The sequence below is a fragment of the Ictidomys tridecemlineatus genome, chromosome 1 (genome assembly GCF_052094955.1).
Source record: "Ictidomys tridecemlineatus isolate mIctTri1 chromosome 1, mIctTri1.hap1, whole genome shotgun sequence".
Lineage (NCBI taxonomy): Eukaryota > Metazoa > Chordata > Mammalia > Rodentia > Sciuridae > Ictidomys > Ictidomys tridecemlineatus.
The window spans coordinates 12,769,325-12,788,276 of record NC_135477.1 but is presented as its reverse complement, the minus strand read 5'-3'; the positions used below and the strand labels follow the sequence as shown (position 1 = coordinate 12,788,276).

The 18,952-nt window shown below is 39.6% G+C and overlaps 1 protein-coding gene across 7 annotated transcripts in view; it reads right to left on the bottom strand.

Moving 5' to 3' along the window:
* The window catches only part of Shtn1 (shootin 1), a 99,509-nt gene that overhangs the window by 70,923 nt on the left and 9,634 nt on the right, over window positions 1-18,952 (bottom strand). For all 7 annotated transcript variants that reach the window (XR_013436659.1, XR_013436700.1, XM_078043794.1 and 4 more), the window contains exons 2-3: window positions 13,204-13,256; window positions 3,185-3,245 (exon numbers count right to left, since the gene is read on the bottom strand). Coding sequence is in view for 4 of the 7 variants with exons in the window: in XM_078043654.1 (XP_077899780.1) it covers window positions 3,185-3,245; window positions 13,204-13,256 (114 nt within the window). In the remaining 3 variants the exon portion in view is untranslated. The remainder of the gene's footprint in view (window positions 1-3,184; window positions 3,246-13,203; window positions 13,257-18,952) is intronic.

Genomic DNA, 18,952 nt, shown 5'->3' with positions numbered 1-18,952 from the left:
TTCCTGAGCAAAATTCCTGTCCATCTCCACCTCCCAGCAATATGTAGAAAGACATCTCTGCAGCACCCAGGGTGAACACAACACAGCTTCTCCTTCAACATCAGACTCCTCAGGAAACAGCCAGGAAGTGGGGCGTGGTGGCGCACGCCTGAAGTCCCGGATGCTCAGGAGGCTGAGGCGGGAGGATGCTGAGCTCATGAGTTTAAGAACAACAATAGTGAAACCCCATCTCAAAAAAAAAAAAAAAAAAAAAAAGAACCAGCCAGGAAGTTGGCACACATGTATGAAAACTGGTATGACCTAAAACAGAACCCAGACTCCAACTCTGGGGCTTCAAGTACTTGAAAGGACTTTATTTACTTCTCCTTTCACAAGAATCCGTGTTTGCAGAAACATGGTGTTGCTCTGTGTATAAAGACCAGGAGGCAGGCTCAGGGAGAACTGGCAGAGGACCAAGAATGGCATGGAACTATGGATAGGAACATATGTCCCCGAGGAAAAGCACACTGCTCTGGGGCCTGACAAAGGTGTTCCTGAGCCTTACTGAACTGCTCTTCCCACACTTGGAGAGCGAGGCCTGGCCCATGAATATCACAAGGATTCCAGATTTCAACTCTGCCAAAAGAAACTTTTCCCCACCGCTGTCCAGATGTACAGACCCATATACACCAACTTCCTAAAGGTCAGCAACATGAACTCTTACTACTTAATGGAGTCCTGACATTCTGGATGGCTTAGGAGATAACATAGTGGTAGTAGCCACTAACATTCATTAAGCACTTACTATATGACAGGTATAGTGTTAAGTGTTTTTACATAAATTACCCCATTTAATACTTAGCCTATAAAGCAGGACCATTAATCTCAATTTTACTAATGCAGATAAGTATCCACTATCTGGATTCACACCAAACGGAGCTCTTCACTGGTGAAAAATATGGCCAAACCCCCTTCCAGATCTGAAATTCTACCTCTGTTCAAAAGTCACGAATTGTTTAGCTCAGATACAATTTTTTAAAGAAATATTTAAGGCTTTCTTATTCCCCATTTTTTTTTACTTTAATTAGTAGGCCTAATAAAGGTAAAAATTAAAGGCATACAACGATACCGACTGTTGTGCTAGCTTCAATTAATCCTTTCAGGTCTTAACCTGAGTTTCTCAGAAGGAAAAAAATGTAAATTCTTTAAACTATCAAAGGTGTTTAGAGGAAGACACAAAGGAAAGGGAAATGGAAGATGGAAGCAGAGTTTACCTGTTACTCAAAAGGCCGAGGGGGGGGATTTGCTTCCATTTTTGCATAATGCAAGAAGCAAAATCCTTACCATCATCTGGATCAAAACCTTTTGTGATAAATCCAATCATAGGAAACTTGAACTATCCCCACTGTACACAATACTCCAATCCTCTATCAATAATTCAAGTACATTAATTGGTAACAATGCCAGTGGGATCACTGTTTCAGAGGTGATGGGTGCCAGCACAGTGTAAGCATACCCCACTGATCCTGCACTAGCCAAGGAGAAAGTCACGTGCAACTGCAATTCATGCATTCACAAGTAAGAGGTATTTCTATCACAGCATACCAGCCTCCCAAGATAGGTTATACCCGCAAGATTACCCTCAGATTTTCTTTCTTGTAGTCAGATGCTGAAATAAAGTGGTTATTGAAATTTAACTATAATGCTGCATTTTTATGGCTGTTTTACCTTCCAGAAGTGTCTAATGTTTTGAAGTGCCGTTACCAAGTCAACACTTTATGATATAATCAAATAACCTGACTGAGATAGCATCAGCAGAATGACAGAGAAAGCCTTTGCTTCCAAAGGAAGGGGGTCACTTTCCCTGCTACTGTCTGGCTCTTTCCCGGAGACATATTTCCATCTGACACTTCTGGGTCTGATTGGCTATGTTCTATCTTAGGGAATAAATAACAGATTTATGTCACATAAAAAAATAATAGTAAAAATTTAGAAGAATATTATTATTACTTTTGTGGGAACATAACTTTCCTTGGTTGGTGAAAGCGTTATTTCAAACATTCAAACTCTTAAACATACCTAAGCTCTGTGACCCTATAACTGCTTTTCTCTTTTTTTAACCATTTTATTAAAGCATTAAGTGACATGTAAAGAGCTATACGTATTTGATGTATATAGCCTGATGAGTTTAGGGGCAAGTATACACATCCATGAACCATCACTCACCATTAAGTCCTAGATACATCTATTACCTCCCACAGTCTCCTCCCACTCTATCTATCCATCCATCCATCCATCTATCCATCCATCCACCACAATGCCTCATGCATGCTAGGCAAACACTCTACCACTAAGTTATACCCCAACCCCTATGATTTACTTAGAACACTTAACATAAGATCTATCCTCTTAGTACATTCTAAGTATATAACACAGTATTTTTAGTTATAGCCACAAAGATGCAGAGTAAATCTCCAACATAATTCCTTTCTAAGAATTAACCTAAGAAACTAATCAGATTACTATAAAGCTGTGTACTTTGTGTACTTGCCATGACATTAATTTGTTAAAACCCATAAATAATCTATTAATGAAAGAACATGGTACCATTATATGATGGAATGCTATGGGCAACAATTAAAATGTACAGCTCTACCGACATGCAAATGTGATAACGTACTGTCTACTGAGAAAAGTAGGCCACCAGACCAAATGCAAAATATGCATTTTGATATAAACATATTACACAAATTTAAAAAAAAACAGGAAGGACAAGACTATAAAATGGTAACATTAGCTTTTCTCAAGTAGCCAATGTAACAAAGTAATTTTTTCTCTTTTAACTTTTTGTACAGTAAGATTTTCTACTAAAACTATAATAATAATGCCCTCATAAAATAATAATACTATTCCATTTCTTTAAAGATCACAGTAATATGGGCTGGGAATATGACTCAGTGGTAGAGCACTCACCTAGCACGTGTGAGGATACTGGTTCAATCCTCAGCACCACGTAAAAAAATTAATAAATAAAAATAAAGGAAATGTGTCCATCTACAACTAAAAAATGTTTTAAAAAAAAGATCCCAGTAATGTCAAGGCACCTTTTGGGCAAATGGAAAGACAATTTTAATTATATATCTCTACTCACATAATACAAAAATAGGTATATATGCATAATAATTCCACTGAAGTGCTTACATACTTTTCTGAAATTCTTCCAGTTTTTTAACAGCTTCATCTCGTTCTTGCCTAATTTTGTCACACTGAAATGAGAAAAAAAATGTTAAATTTATATCATAAATTTTAAGTTTGGAAAGGTGAACAAGGCAGCAACAATTTTCTGAAAACAAAACAAAACAAAACAAAACATCTTTAAAAAGCACCAATAGTACAAGATGGCTGTTCGGCTCAACCAGCACAGAACTGTCCAATTTTCTTAGACCTTCTAAGATAATGAGTCACCCTATGGCTCATTATCTCCTCAGTAACAGACCAATTTAATATCCTTGAGTTAAAGTGTACTCGTTCTTTAAGAGAATGTTTGCACTTCTTTTTAAGTAGAGAATGTTTGCACTTCTTTTTAAGTAGGTATGTTTGTACCATTTTTTCCCCAGATTAGGGGATCAAACCCAGGGTGTAGCACATGCTAGCAAAGACCCTTCCACTGTGCCACTTTGTGGGAGTGTGCATCTTTCTCAGGTGCCCCTGGCAGCCAACACCCTGCTCATCCACAAGTTGAGTTCCCCATGGGTTCAGCAACCCAGCTCACTGCTATACTCTTGGGGGCCAACGGAGATAGAACTGAATGAAGGCAAGGTGCTGCCATACACCCTTGCACACTCTCACCCAGGAAAACACGACATGCCATGCCCCCTCCCAACCCCCCAGTATTTTGGCTGCAAGGTAGCAAAGGAGAGAAGATAAACTTAGTTCACAATAAGCATGTATCATTTATAAAACTGGTTTTTAATTCAAAAAGGTGAGAGAAGTCCTTGAAAAGACTTTGAGGGACAAGACCATAAAAGGCAAAAATAACTATTAAAACGTGACAATCTTTTAGACATGTTGTATAGAAACAAATATCTCCTGTTTCAACAGCCCAGGATGGCATTAGTGATATTTTTAGGAATCAAAAAGTCATTATGAGAATTGAATTCAGTTCACCCTGAGTTACATGAAACAGGGAAGACATGATTAGAGATATTTTTATCAAAACTACCTGAAACTTTAAAAAGCAACTTTTAGTTATCAGGATAATAATTTAAAAATGATTTTTTACCTGGCATGGTGTACACACTAGCAACTGGGGGCTGAAGCAGGAGGATCATAAATTTGAGGCCAGCTTGGTCTAATAGCAAGACCCTGACTCAAAATTAAAAATAAAAAAGACTGGAGATGTAGCTCAGCAGAAAACGTCCCTGGGTTTAAGGCCCAGTGCCGCAAGGAAAAAACTGAATTTCCTGGGAATACTTAATTCCCTAAAAGAACCAAATAAATAAAGCAGAATTTTAAGACGCATTTGATGACTAACACGTCAAATAAATACAGTGGGATTTCAACTCGTTTTTAAATTTCAAATTCCAATGATTTGAAAATTATGATGCCACTAATAATGACAAATCCAGATTAAAATAGTGAGATCATTTTAGCAAAAACTAAAAAAAAAAAAAAAATCTGAGCACTTGAGCATTCTAAAATCTGGCAATTCATATTCTGCTGTATGTATAAATTAGGATAACTACTTTGGAAATAATATTCTATCAAAATTGATAACACACATCCCCTCTGAGTCAGCACTGCTGTTCCAGGTGTCTACACCTGGAGAATTTCCAGCCATGTTACAAGATGAACTGTACGAAAATGTTCAGGTTTTTTGTTTTTTTTTTTTAAATACCAGGGATTGAACCCAGGGGTGCTTAACCTCTGAGCCACATCCCCAACCCTTTATTTTTTATGTTGAGAAAGGGATCTTGCTAAGTTGCTTAGGGCCTCACTGAGCCTAGCTTTGAACTAGTGATCCTCCTGCCTCAACCTCCTTAGCCACTGGGACTGCAAAATGTTCCGCATTTCTAATAATGACAGTCTTGGTATATTCACAAAATACACTATAGAACAGTGAAAACGAATAACTTAAAGCCATATATACGCACACGCACACGTATATTATAATGCTTAATAAAAGGAGTAACAGAACACATATCAAATGATGTCTTCAGCACACAAAAAGATTTCATATATTTATATTATATGTACATATATTTTGATATGTATGGTATATACAAAAATATATGAGCATGAAATAGAAGGATAAATATAAAATTTATGACAGAAGCTGTACTCTAGGACAGGGAAAAGATTAGGGATGAATGGCACAAAAATCTTCAACCTGTGACTGGACTCAAGGGCCTGAGTCATGAGTGCTGATGAAATATCTATATCTGCTGTATAACTTCTGGATTAATTTTGTGTTAATTTTCTGTTTTACTCCTGAATTAATTTGGCATTTCTGAAAGCGTGGGATGCCCTGTGAAAACTGCCATCATCCAAGAGTTGGTGTTTGATAGTGGTTCTTCTGAAGGAAACAGAGGTTCATCCAAATCTCACATAGCTTGAATTATCACTAAGACTGCATGACAAGAACATAAACAGGAATCTCCATACTGCTCACCATAAGAGTTGCGCCAATCTGCAGTCCTACCAGCAATGTATGAGTGTGCCTTTCCCCCCACATCCTCACCAATATTTATTGTTGATGATTGCCATTCTGACTGGGGTGAGATGAAATCTTAGAGTAGTTTTTGATTTGCATTTTCTAGTTGCTAAAGATATTGAACACTTTTTCATATATCTATTGATCAACCATATTTCTTCTTCTATGAAGTGTCTGTTCACTTCCTTGGTTCATTTATTGAGTCAATCCCCAAAAAACAAAGGTTGAATGTTTTTTCTGACATGTGGATGCTAATTCACAATAAGGGGTGTGAGGGGATAGAGAAGAATATTGTTATTTTAGATTAGGTAGAGGGGAGTGAAGGGAGGAGAGAGGGCATGGGGGTACGAAGGATAGTAGAATGAATCAAGATGTTATTATCCTATGTACATATATAACTATATGACCAGTGGGATTCTACATCATGTACAACTAGAAGAAGGAGAAATTATACTCCATCTGTGTATGATGTATCAAAGTGCATTCATATTTAACTAATTAGAGCAAATTACAAAATAATAAAAAATATTTAAAAAGAGACATGAACAGCTAAGAAAAACAAACAAACAGACCAACCACCAGCCACCAACACAGCTACCATTTGCTGGTCGTCTCAGACAGGCGGGTACCAGTTACCCAGAAGACAGACTTTTTGTCTATGCTCTCTACTCATAAGGCCCAGGGAGACAGGCTCTAGCTAATAACAGGTCTCCACATCAGTCTCAGGCTGCCATGCAGGTAAGCAGTTTTGCAGTCCAGCTCACACTAGCCCTCTACTTAACACCAACAGATTCACATGGTCTCCCCCTAAGCCCAGCTGTGTTCCATCAGGGGCCTTCATATTGCTTTGCTTTCTATTTTCTGCAACCACATTATGATAGAACTGGCAGTCACAGAATTTACCATCTGCTATGCTGAAAAGGGTGTGTGTGTGGGGGGGTGAGTTTACACATGCTACAAATGCAGCTCACTTACTCCAAACTAGAACTGATCAAAATATGAAAGATGTACCCATTTGCTAAACAAGAATTCAAACGCCCACTTATTTCATTTTAGGTAGATCCAGAAACATCTCTTGCAATCTATCATTCTATAAACAGGGAGAAGTTAGCAAAGATTAGGGGTCTTTTTGGTAGAGATGCATCTTTCTGCCACACAGAGGCCCCTCACCCATCCCACCCTTTGCTCTGCCCTGCCCATGCAGCTGCACCATCTGTAAAAACTGCTTCTTTTTGTGTTGAGAATTGCTCATGAAGACTTTGCAAAAGCAACAGATGTTCCTGGGCCCACGTCATTTAATTAGGATGCCCAACAATTCTCTGCAGCTCAAGGCTGGGGTAAGACTTAGCAGCGTGAGTGCTGGCTGGTTTAAGCAAGCTGGGTAACTCTACAGCTATTCTAGAGTTTCAATTCTGGCTCTCTGTGGAGTAGTGAATTGACCAAACATTGGCCTCGCTAGTTTTGAAAATCCTTAATATCAGAAGCTCCGGCTATTTTCCATATCTCTTCTTTGAGCCTCATCCAGGCAGATAAAACCAAACCAGGATCTCAGAGTGCTGGCAGGCTGCTGTGCAGAGCAAAGTCCCTCTGGTGTGAACTAGCATCTCCGTACTTTCCCCCCTCCACCATAGGCTACTCAGTTCTTTCCCCCTCGACCATCATCCAACTATTGCCAACACTAAAGTGGCTGTTTACCAGGGCTCAGGTGAAGCACAGATAACTGATACAGATAGTAGCAAGATAGCTTTATCTTTTGCTTTGTATATATTTTATGCAAGAAAAACCTTCAACATTCTCAATTGTGTCTAATTTTAGTTACTATAAAATTCATTTTTATCTTTCTGGTACACAATGCAATGGAAGGTTGCCATCTTCTAGACAGGACAGTTTGCGACCCAAGAAGCAGATACACGCACCTGCCTGCAAACATCACCAAGAGGGGACAATCTATATACAAATACCTTACAGTTGACTGAATTGAACTTCTAATCACATGCCACCTGTGATTATTGAATATCTGGACTTCAGTCCTCAGAGCACTGAACAAATTCATGCCAAACCTATACCTGCCAGGCACTGTGCTAAGCACTGAGAGGAGTGTGGAACCCCACAGACACTGTGTGCTCATAAAGCATATCTTTACCAAGAGACCAACAATAAAACAAGCAATTTGTGAGGACACCTGGTAAAACGAGAAAAATGCCACACTGCTGTAGGAACACAGAGCAAAAGCAATGGCACTGGGTATGGAGAGGTCTCAACCCTAGGCCATCTCTCTTGCAGTCCACTTCTTTCATATCCGGTTACCATATTTTAAATTGTAAACATGCATAGCATCAGAATTATGCAGAATTACCTATTTACTTGCTTTTAGAATCCTTGGTAATGCGGTGAGAGGACCATCAAAACATTTTTAGTAACTGACACTTCTACTGTTCCACCTGTGTAAGTCTGGCTAGTACTCAACTGTGCTTTCTGGATTTCTACAGGTGTATCCTTAAAGAATGTGAGACATTAAATCATTCCCACTAGCATGGAATTCCTTTTACTCTCTTTCTCTTTTGGTGTTCTTTCTTCCAATTCAAAGTTCTTTCCCTCCAATTTTCATAGGCAATAAAGAAGTAGTAGCTGTCCCCCCAAGCTGTCTCACAGCATTCTCCAAATTCTAGGTCTTGTGTGTTAGATGGAAACACATGTCATCAGAACTGAGATCCTTGCTCTTTGTTTCTGGATAGATTGCTGTTAATAAGAGACTCATTTTCACTTTCAAACTGCTAAGTAATTACTTTTTCTCTGGCACAACCACTTGCCACTCTGTCTCAAAGAAACTGCATGTATGTGGATGTATTATGCATGAATAGTTAGCATAATGGATGCATATCTTGTTCTTTAAAGTGGCTTCTTTATGGGTTTTTTTTTAAATAAAATACTTTGGGACCTTCACCTCTGAATATTACACAAGAGGAAGAAATTTTAACAATAGACAACTGAGCCAACACGCAAACACTATCATATAGCCTGCTTCTTGAAACACAACTCTTGGAAAGTGTCTGCCTCATTCCCTTTTCAGTCATTGTTCCTGGCAAGCTGACAGAGCCTCCTGATGCACTGGTACAGCAGCTCACCCAAACGGCTCCTAATCAGCCACTTAAACATTTATGCATTTCAAAACTCGATCTCTGAACATAATATTAAACATAAATACTTACTATTTAACGACAGACATTCTTCTATTATACAGAGTTCCTTCTTTCTCTGCACACTCCACACACACCCCCGCCACCCTGAGAAATGTGAAAGCCATTCCATTCAAAGCCCAATAGGACTTTTCCCCCATATAAGCAAAAAACCCAGAGGATTATGACAAAGATGCTGAGTGAGTCAGAAGAGAATGCCCTTCAATTGTAAAAGCATGGCTGACCTTTAAATATGGTGACTGCTACACAAGCAAAGGGACACACTTTTATTTGGTTGATTCTAAATATATCATCATCTATTTTGCCAGGCCCCCAAATACAGACTTAGAAGAGTTGCTGCCTTCAATGTGATAGGCTCTCTGATTTTTTCATGTACAATTGATGATGCTACTTAGAAAATGGACAAAAATTAATGGTAAAAGTAGCAAATAGCACTCTTTCACAATTCCCACTTACCTTGATGTTAAAACACAAAAGTCTCAAGATTTTTTTATACTTTAAGGCAACCTGAACCAACTGCTTAGAACCTTTTTAATATTTTGATAATAATGAATTCTGGCTGATAAATGTGACAAGTATATAAGAAATATGCAGATGTTTTACTATAAAAAGCAATTAATTCTGCTTTTGAGAGAGTTCGAAGAGATTTTAAAAAAAAAAAATAAGTGACATATAATCCAAACATTCAAGTTGACCCAATTTTGTCACTTGGGAAGAACAGAAACCTTGTCTTTTTATGTTTTATTCCATTCCACCACCAGGCTCCAGACACCTGCTTATACAATGACTGCTAGCTCATCATGAATACTTGTCAACTTGTCTGTGCCCTGGACAGAGTTTTAACTCAAGAGTAGAACATTCATGTATTTTTCGTTATACTTTGGTGCTCAGAAGGCATCTGACAGAAAGGTTTTCCTTCAAAAAAGCTTTCCTTATAAACTCAAACAGAATCTGATTCCATCCTTAAAGTTATTGATAAAAACCATAAAATCGTCAACATTCTGTTGCTACTAGTCAGAATCCTGCAAAAGAGGGAGGGAGACAGAAATACAGAAACACACACACACACCCCGAATTCTTCTGACATGAGACTGATTTCATTTTTCAATTTTTCAACACAAACTGATGAATGGTAAAGGCACATGACCCAGAAAAGTACTGAGTCTGACAATTTGCTGTGGGAAATTCACACACCAATGATAAAGAATAAAATGAGGACTTTTGTGGGAAATGAGTCACTTTGCTCCCATCAGTTTACCTGCTTGTAAGAGAGCACTGTGTTGGAAGACCCAGGTTTGAATCTTGTCTCTGACACTACCTACCTGTTTGACCTCAGGAAACTCACTCCAGCTGAGGTCCAATTCATGCACGGATGAAATGGAGCCAAATGGGGCTATTTGGTGCATTAGATGAGGGAGATAGGAGGACAGATGTCCCACAATGGCTTCTTAATAAACAACCTCATAAGCAACTGCCTTCCCTGAAGACCATGGATCCTGACACTTGCCTCAACAGAGAAGACCCAAATCAGGCAAGAAGACCCTACCCAAAGGAGTCACATCCACTGCCTCTTCCAATTGACAAGGCTCCTGCCTGGCAGCTAAGATAATCAGACCTAACAGAAATACATGGAAGGGAGAAATACCTTGCCATCTATTTTTCTTTTCCCCTACTCCTGCCGAATTTCCCCATATCGAATTAAATACGGCAAAAAGGAAAAAAAAAAAAACAAGCCTTACTCTAGAAGGCTATCCCTGACAGATTTAACTGGACTCTAGGTGGGGGCCATCAGACAAAGATGGCGGCTTGTCTTTCCTGAAGTGGACAGCACAAAGCTCCCCCAGCCCGGCACAAGAAAGTGCTTTCCCAGAGAAAATGGTGTCCTCCATTTACCACCTCCGGAACTAAAGCTGCTTTTACTCATTCTATGTTGTATAAAAGGCTTTTATTATATGCTTCCCTCCTTTGTAACACGGCCCCCCTTTTGGGGAAAAAAATCTGCAGTAATAAGCAAGCTAGTCTTTTAACAGGAGGTAAACAGAGTGCAGTGAACTTAAAACCACTCTACTTTGTTTTACCCAACCACACAGCATTCCTTATTGCTTTCATTTCTTTTCTTCCCCTTTCTGTTAATAGTTATTTTTAAGAATTAGGACAGAAGCAGGTCAACAATGCCTACAGATGTTACAAAAGTATTAGGCCACACTCTGCACAGAGACGCATGTAAACAGTTAATGGGCTGGGCTAACGTATAATCCTTCTTTGACCAAATGCATTTTACCTATAATTCCACTTGCATAACAGACGGCTCACTTAAAACCTCCCTGCAGAAAGTGGCTCTCAGTTAAACAGCCATCACCACCACCAACAAGAGATGCTTACAGAGCACCTCCTATTTTTAGGGTGCTGCTAGGTCTACATAGTAAGGATTAAGGAAGAAGAAAAGATAAAGCTAAAATGATTTATGATTTAGTCTTCTCATTCCTCTGTTACTGACTTCTGTCTGCATCCTTCTTTCTCTACCACATGAAGACACGGGTTTGCTTTGTCCCTCACGTCTCCTGGGGTGTGTCAGAGTGTTCTTCTGAATCAACCACCTCCCAACTTGCCTTGCTCTCACCCTTCCAGGGCCAGTAGCAGCTAAGCAAGACTCCATGAGCTGACGACTTGGCAGCCTCTTTCTCCTCCCTAGTGGGAGGATGGGTAATTCATGAAAGAGGATCAAGCTATCTCATCTAAGCACCATGCAGTACATGTGTTTTGAAATTATCAGGCTTCAGGCATGCCAGATCAAGCACACCCTCTTCACCTGTTGATACGTTCAGTACATCTATTACTAGGGTGGTTATGGTGAGGGAAGTAGAAATATCTGGCCAAGCCAATTTCTATGGACGCTTCCCTTAACACAGAGGTGAGGACCAGCCACTTTTATCACGGACATTTTAGTCATCCCCACCTAGCATTCCCTGAATTGTATGATGAAGGAAAGAGAAGAAACTTGAGATTTCACAGACCACCAGGGGTTAACTTATAAAAGAACAAAGGACCCTTAAAAGTAGGTGGAAAGTAATTATCCAAAAATCTATTATAACCTGCTTTGAAACAGAGTACTTACTGTTAATATCACTGACCACACCACAACTAAAGGTGGCAAATTAATATGAGTGAAACAGTTAAACACGATTCTCCATGGCCCAATAAATAATACCAAATAAGCCACAAGGTTTACAACTATTTAGCTCACTACCAATTTTTATTACAATGTTACTCTGAAATTTTAATGATGAGATTTCATAATTTATAGTAGTGACAACTACCCTTCTTATTTAATAACCACTACAGACCTTTTTTATTAATTTCCCACTAGGGTTATAATGATTTAAAATAGTTGGTCTACACAAAAAAAAATAATTTTTAAAAGCAAATTTCATTTATATCTAAAAACAACCACAGACAATACTGTTTGCTACCTCTTATTTTTCATTTTCTACTCACTCCCTCTACTTTTCTGACCTTCTATTTGTCCTCCCTTAAATTTATAAGGGGCTACAGACATACACATACACACATGCATACACGCCACACATGTATGTATATGTGTGTATGTGTATATGTAGGTGCCACACATGTATGTATATGTGTATGTGTATATGTAGGTATGCACATGTGTGGGCGGATGGATACACAGACAGATATCAGCAAACATTTTCAAATCTTATATGGACATTGCTAGAGTCAAATGGATACAGTTTATAAAGAATTCGGCTACTTAACAGTTAAAAAATTAAACTGCCAGACTTCCCCTTCACCAGGTTTCCCTTCTTCACACTGGGTGCTTTTCGACTTCTCTCATATTATTCACACAGGCAGAAGAAGTATCTATACAGCAGGTTTATGGCAGCCAGGTTTCTGGGCTAACCACTAAGCACCAATTCCATGGAGTTCTCTCCAGGATCTTACATGTCTAGGTCCTAAAGGCAAATGTCCCAGGCCTTTAATTTCATCCCTAGAATCACAAATCTGACTGTCAGGAAAAAGTGCAATTCTTGGGGACTCACTCGCTTGGCCCAGTGCCTCACCACACATTTAGCTGTGTCGTTAATCTCCCAGAGCTGCGCCTACTGTGGCATGCCTGCTATTCTTTACCATCTGGAGCCTGGAGTTGATATTAGCTTGAACCACACATGCAAGAGAAAAGAAGGGGGAAAAAAAACCCTCATTCACATTTAACTGAAATTGGTGGCTGAACAATACACTACGCTGCCTAGGCTTTCACACATGGAAGAAAAGGGAAGAAAAGGGTAAAGTACAAACCTTCTCCTTTGTTTTCTGGTTCTCTGCTCTGAGGTCTTCATATTCGCCTATTGCTAAAAGAAAAAGGAAAGCAACATTACAACTCAGAGGAAAGTTTGCTGTGGGAAAACCCAAGAACCCAACTAACCCCACCGGCTCTTTACTAGGCTGGGAAGAATGGAGAAGAAACCAGGAGGGCTTCTGCTTTGGAGTGTAAAGAAGAAAACATGGGTTCTGGGTCATTAGGAAGGTGAGAGCCAGAAGTGCCCCAGGGCAAGCCGCTCCTCCTCCTCCATGCTCAACACCCTGTCCTGTGAAAAGATTCTGGAGGTGTTCCGGGAAGTTCCTCCAACACTGAGTCTGTGGTGTCACAACCAAGAGGTTTATTTGGGAATGGACCTCTAGAAAATGAAGCATACCTTTCAATGCCACGTAGCAGCTTTCTCCAGAGCAAAAAGTTGACCCCATGAACATCTGGCTAAGAACAACCATTTCCAGGCAAGACTGGCAGTCACCAAGCCACCACCAGGAATTGCCAGGCTCAGTTCACGGAGTCAGGAATACGTGTAAATCAGACGTATTTCCAACTATGTGGGGGGAAAAACAGTTCCCTACTGAAAATTCCCTGTAGCTAGAAAAATAAAATCACTAAACCCCTTCATTCAACTTTTAGCAAAAACCCCATTCTTAGGTATCCTCAAGGTAAACCTGAGACAAAGTTTTGAGCAACCACCTAAGATCATGGAGGGAACAGAACATCTAAGGTAAATCTAGAACTGCTTCTCACCTACCCCAGCTACCCCAACCACAAAGCCAGTGGATTATCAGGCTAGACATTCATCTTTTAAAAAATTAATTGGGATTTAGCTCCTAAAAAATTCTGTTTTTCTTTTTAAAAAAAAAAAAAAACTTCCTATCTCTACGAACAATCTGACAGAAATAAAAAATGGCTTCAAGAACATTCCAGATAATGTGGTCACTGGTTCTAGAAATGTATGATTGTGTGATTCTAAGTACTGGAGCAGAGAACATCCCAGAAATAAACAATCAACATGGGAAAGGGCACTCTGCCTTTTCAAGTGATCCTACAGGTTCAGAGAACTTGCAGTGATGGCAGCACCTAAATCTTAACATCTAATCTAAACTTCTTCCATTTAAAACATCCGATAATGGCTTTGCAAGCTTTTCTAAAACATGCATGCTAATCTTCCATTATACTGCCAATTCTACCCACAGGAAACACTGCAAACTCCCAATCACTGGGTCTTTATCAAGGGCATTTATTAATCCCACGTTTATGAGATTACACCAGCAATGTCCAGAAGTTTTATTAGCACCCCGTAAACAAGAAGTAAGAATTAATGTCAACTTTATTAAAGCCCCCCACACCCCCAAATCCTTGAACATTAGATAGCCCACTAAACAGCTCTGAATGTATATCCATAGAGATAAGAGCACTCTGAAAACAATTATATTTTCAACAGAAAAGATTTGACTGATCTCAGATTGAAGCCCTTTACACTTCAGCCCCTCATCAGCCCCCACCACACATGCCCCCACCACTGAGGAAAAACTAAAGTGTCCTTGGATCTTAAAAATCAATGAGATGGGCCCCCTTTTAACTAAGAAAGAGATTCTACAAACATCCACTTCTGCCATTGGTCATGGTTCCGAATCTTATTAATATATCTAATACTGCTTCAAAAAAATAAATACAAAAATATTTTATTAAGAGACTTTGATTTAGATTACTTGACATTTAAGAGTATCTGTAGATGAAGTTGAAAAACCAAAATTGATTTAACACTCTATTATTGGTGCCCTACTTTATAGACCTCCGCACAAACAATAAAGGCTTATAAAACCATAATCTCATATTGACATTAAGAAATTTTTTTCTATTTAAAACATCGGATAATGGCTTTGAAAGCCTTTTTAAAACACCCATACTATTCTTCCATTATATTGCCAATAGAACCCAGATGAAACATTGTAAACTCTCAATTACTGGCTCTTTATTAAAAGCATTAATTAAGAACCCTTCACCTATCACATTTTAGTGCAAAACACAGAAAATATGCTTTCTTGTGACTACATGAGACTCAAAAACAAAAAAAAAGCAAGATGCAAGGAAAGGAAAGTATTAAGAATTCAACCACTTGGCACCAAGCAGGGGATAACTGAGAAATGGGCATAAAAGAACAACAAAGCATGTATTTGGGGTTTAAAAACCAAGTTTGCTGCCATAAATAATACGTATACGTGCATATACACAATGCATATACACAAGTATCAAGGGGACACACGGGTAACCCCATCCTCAGCAAAACTTGTGAAAACTGAAGTGACCTATACTATTATTCAGACCTTTTTTGGCGGACAGCATTGCTAGGGGTCATAGGGTTTCTTCTTATTTCAGGACTGGCTCAGAGTTTGCAAATTTTAAATAATAAGCTTGCACAATTTAAGTGATTTGATAACAGAGATCCTCCAATCCTGGATTGATCCGCACAGCTTGGGGAGACTTCATCTCCTAGGTATACAGGTATAACAAATGTCACTATACCAAAGGGTCATCTAGGACAGTCATTAAAATGTACAGCCTACTTTCAGCTGGGCACTCATAGGCTCTAGGAGCTGGTAAAAGTCAGTTAATCTCTCAGAGTCTCGGGGTACCTCATCTGATAACAGTGTCTCCCACAAAGCTGTTATTAAGAGAAGATTTAACATGTGTGTCTAGGCACATGAAGTGTTCCACACATGTTAGCGATGGTTATTGCCAAACAGTAAAGTACATCAAATCCTGAGTGCATGACAAAAGAGATCAGGTTGCCCTGATATCCTGGGTTACTTTTGTCCCACAGGGCCCATAAAGATGGCCAACTGGAAAAATCTGAAACCCAGGGCACCATCATCCTTCACCAAATAAAGGGAGGGGTAAAGGGGTTAAAGATCAAGTGTGAATCATTTGTTGTAAAGAAATGTTTGCTACAAAGCAGTGGAAGCACATCTGAGGGACATACTTTTCAATCCTGCTGCACATTAGATTGGGCTGGGCAGCACTGCAGTCACACAGACTCCAGGCCCCTCACCTCCCACACCAAGATTCTGCTGTGACTCGTCTAGGTGGGGCTCAGGCACCCTTTGCTTTTCTTGAGAATTGAGTGCCCAGGTAATTCTAATGTGTAGCCAGGGTGGGGAACCCCACATAACTGTACGGAATGGAAGAAAAAGGAAGATGGTGGAGAAAACAAGGAGAATAGCAGGCAGAGCACGTGTATCCAGAACCATGCTGGTTTTCCATTTTCTAACTCCCTAATACCAAGAAAAGGAGTTTTCATTCCAAGCTGCAAATCATGAAACAGTCAGCTCAGGAGGCAGCTGAGTAGACGTATTTGTTTAAAAAAATGTGACAACTAAAGTCCATAACCACAAGTCAATAACAATGCCTCTGGCGAGAGTTAACAACCTTCATGGCTTGCCTGGGACTGTCCATTTTAGCACTGAAAGTACAACATCCCTGCACACTTCTCAGTCCCATGTGGACTGACTGACTACCTCTATTGGTATCTCCAGACCAGCATTTCCAACTAGCACTTTGTAAATCTGCACTGTCCAATAAGGCAGCCACTGGCCACCAGGAGCCATTTAAATATTTATCAATTAAAATGTAAAGTTCTGTTCTTTAGGTTCATTAGTCACAATTCAAGTGCTGAACATCCATGTGTGGCTACTGGATACCACTCTGGACACTGGACACAGAACCTTCTTAACACAGCAGAAAGTTCTACTGGTCAGTACTCTTCTGCACATCTCTGTCCTGATGTCCTATAAGCGCCTCAACTCAACATGTTAGAAAGTAAACTCAGCAATCTCCCTTCACTCAAACTTCCTGCTTCCAGCACACAGGGTCTCCTTCACTGGTGTCACCGTCACCTTCCACCCAGCCCCCAAGCTACTACCCACAGGGTCTCCCTTGAGTCCACTTCCCTCTACCTACACAGCATCAAACTCCTATATCTAAAAATGTCTCTCCAATCTGCCCTTCCTCTGTAGCCAGGATCTCTGTCCCAATTCAGACCCTCAATATTAACAAAACCCTCCAATCCAGCTCTACCTTCACTTTATCCCAAGTTGTTCTTTACACAGTGGGTGGTCAGCATATTGACAAAAAAAAATCCTTATTCCATCTTCTTGTTTAAAACCTCCAAAACCTTAGCTTCACAATCTGGAACCCACTTGACTGCCTGCCATTCAGTCTCAGAGTCCACCACAAGCTACTCCATCACACCCAGAGTCCAGGGCTTCCCTGAATCCTGTAAGACCTTTCATACATAGGTGCCTCTGCAAATGTTTTCTCTTCTGCCTGCAAGGTCTTCCCCATCTCCTTCCTTGCAATGCAGGTCTTCCAAGAGGCTCTCCTCATGTATCTCAGGCAAAGTCAGCACTTCTCTTTTAACACCAGAAGGCCCTGTTCATATAGGTTAAGCAGCCCTACTCCAAAAATCAGAAACTGGAAATGCTCTGAAATATGAAACTTTTGAGCACCAAAGTTTCAGATTTTGGAACATTTTGGACTTAAAATTTTCTTGTTAGATATACTCAACTAGTAATGTCTATGCAAATATTCCAAATTTTTAAAAATACAAAGTAAGCATCTTGGATACAGGAACTAAACCTGAAGCTCTGTTAGAGCCCCTACACACAGCCATCATAAATTAGTTGCATATAGGTTGTTTTCTCACCTTTCTTTCCACCCAACTGACTGAACTATGCCTGTGCAAAATACCAAACACAGAGTTCTTGCCTATGTTGAATGAAAGGCTATGTCCACTCGAATCTGTGATGCGAAACAATTGAGCCAAATATTAACATCCCCATTTTACAAAGGAAGACAGAAATCCACAGAGAAATCAAATCCCACAGTTTTTGAAAGCAGAACCTGTCTCTTGATTCCCAAAGTCATTCAGGGAAGAAGACAGTACTGAGCATAACTGTGCACAATGCAATAAAGCACTAAGTCGGAAATAATCCTCTAGGGTGAAAACAGTGCCTTCATTCATCCAGACACCCACATCCACATGATGCCTGACATATAACAGGCATTTGATAAACTGAGCAGGAAGGAAGAATGACTAAGGCTTCACACCAGCAACTCATGAAAGAGCACATACTCTCCTCCCTATAGGTCTTCTGCATCCTATGTTACATGGAAATCCTTAATCAAAATGAAACTTTAAATAGCCACCAAATGTAACTGGAGAAACACTGCCTCATGAGATCTTCTAATGTAGCTTTACATTCATTGAGTCTGTACCTTTGAGACTCTGGGAGCCCTGAAATGTTACTAATGGGGAATGAGGACATGAGTCACAAAAGACGGTGTTCAATTAGGGCTAGATTCCCTTCTGCACACATCCCAATGGGTCCTCCTCTTAAAGCCAGAGTAGAAAGAGAAGTCATTTATACCTCACTTGTTAATTAAATCATTATAAAAGCTGGGAAAAACACTGCTGGAAAAAAAACTGATCAAAAAACAAAGGTAACAGATTTCATATCTGAAAAGAAATTATGGCAAAACAGAAATTCACTCAATACTTGGTAGAACATACAATCTGGTGTTAATGAAGTAATGATGATTAAGAAGTACTCGCCACAAAACTGTATTAATGGCTTCAAATTAACCAACAGAAAAGAAGGAAACGGAGTATCTTTAAAATACATATATGTCGGATTTCTAATCTGGCATGTGAGGACCCTATAAATCACT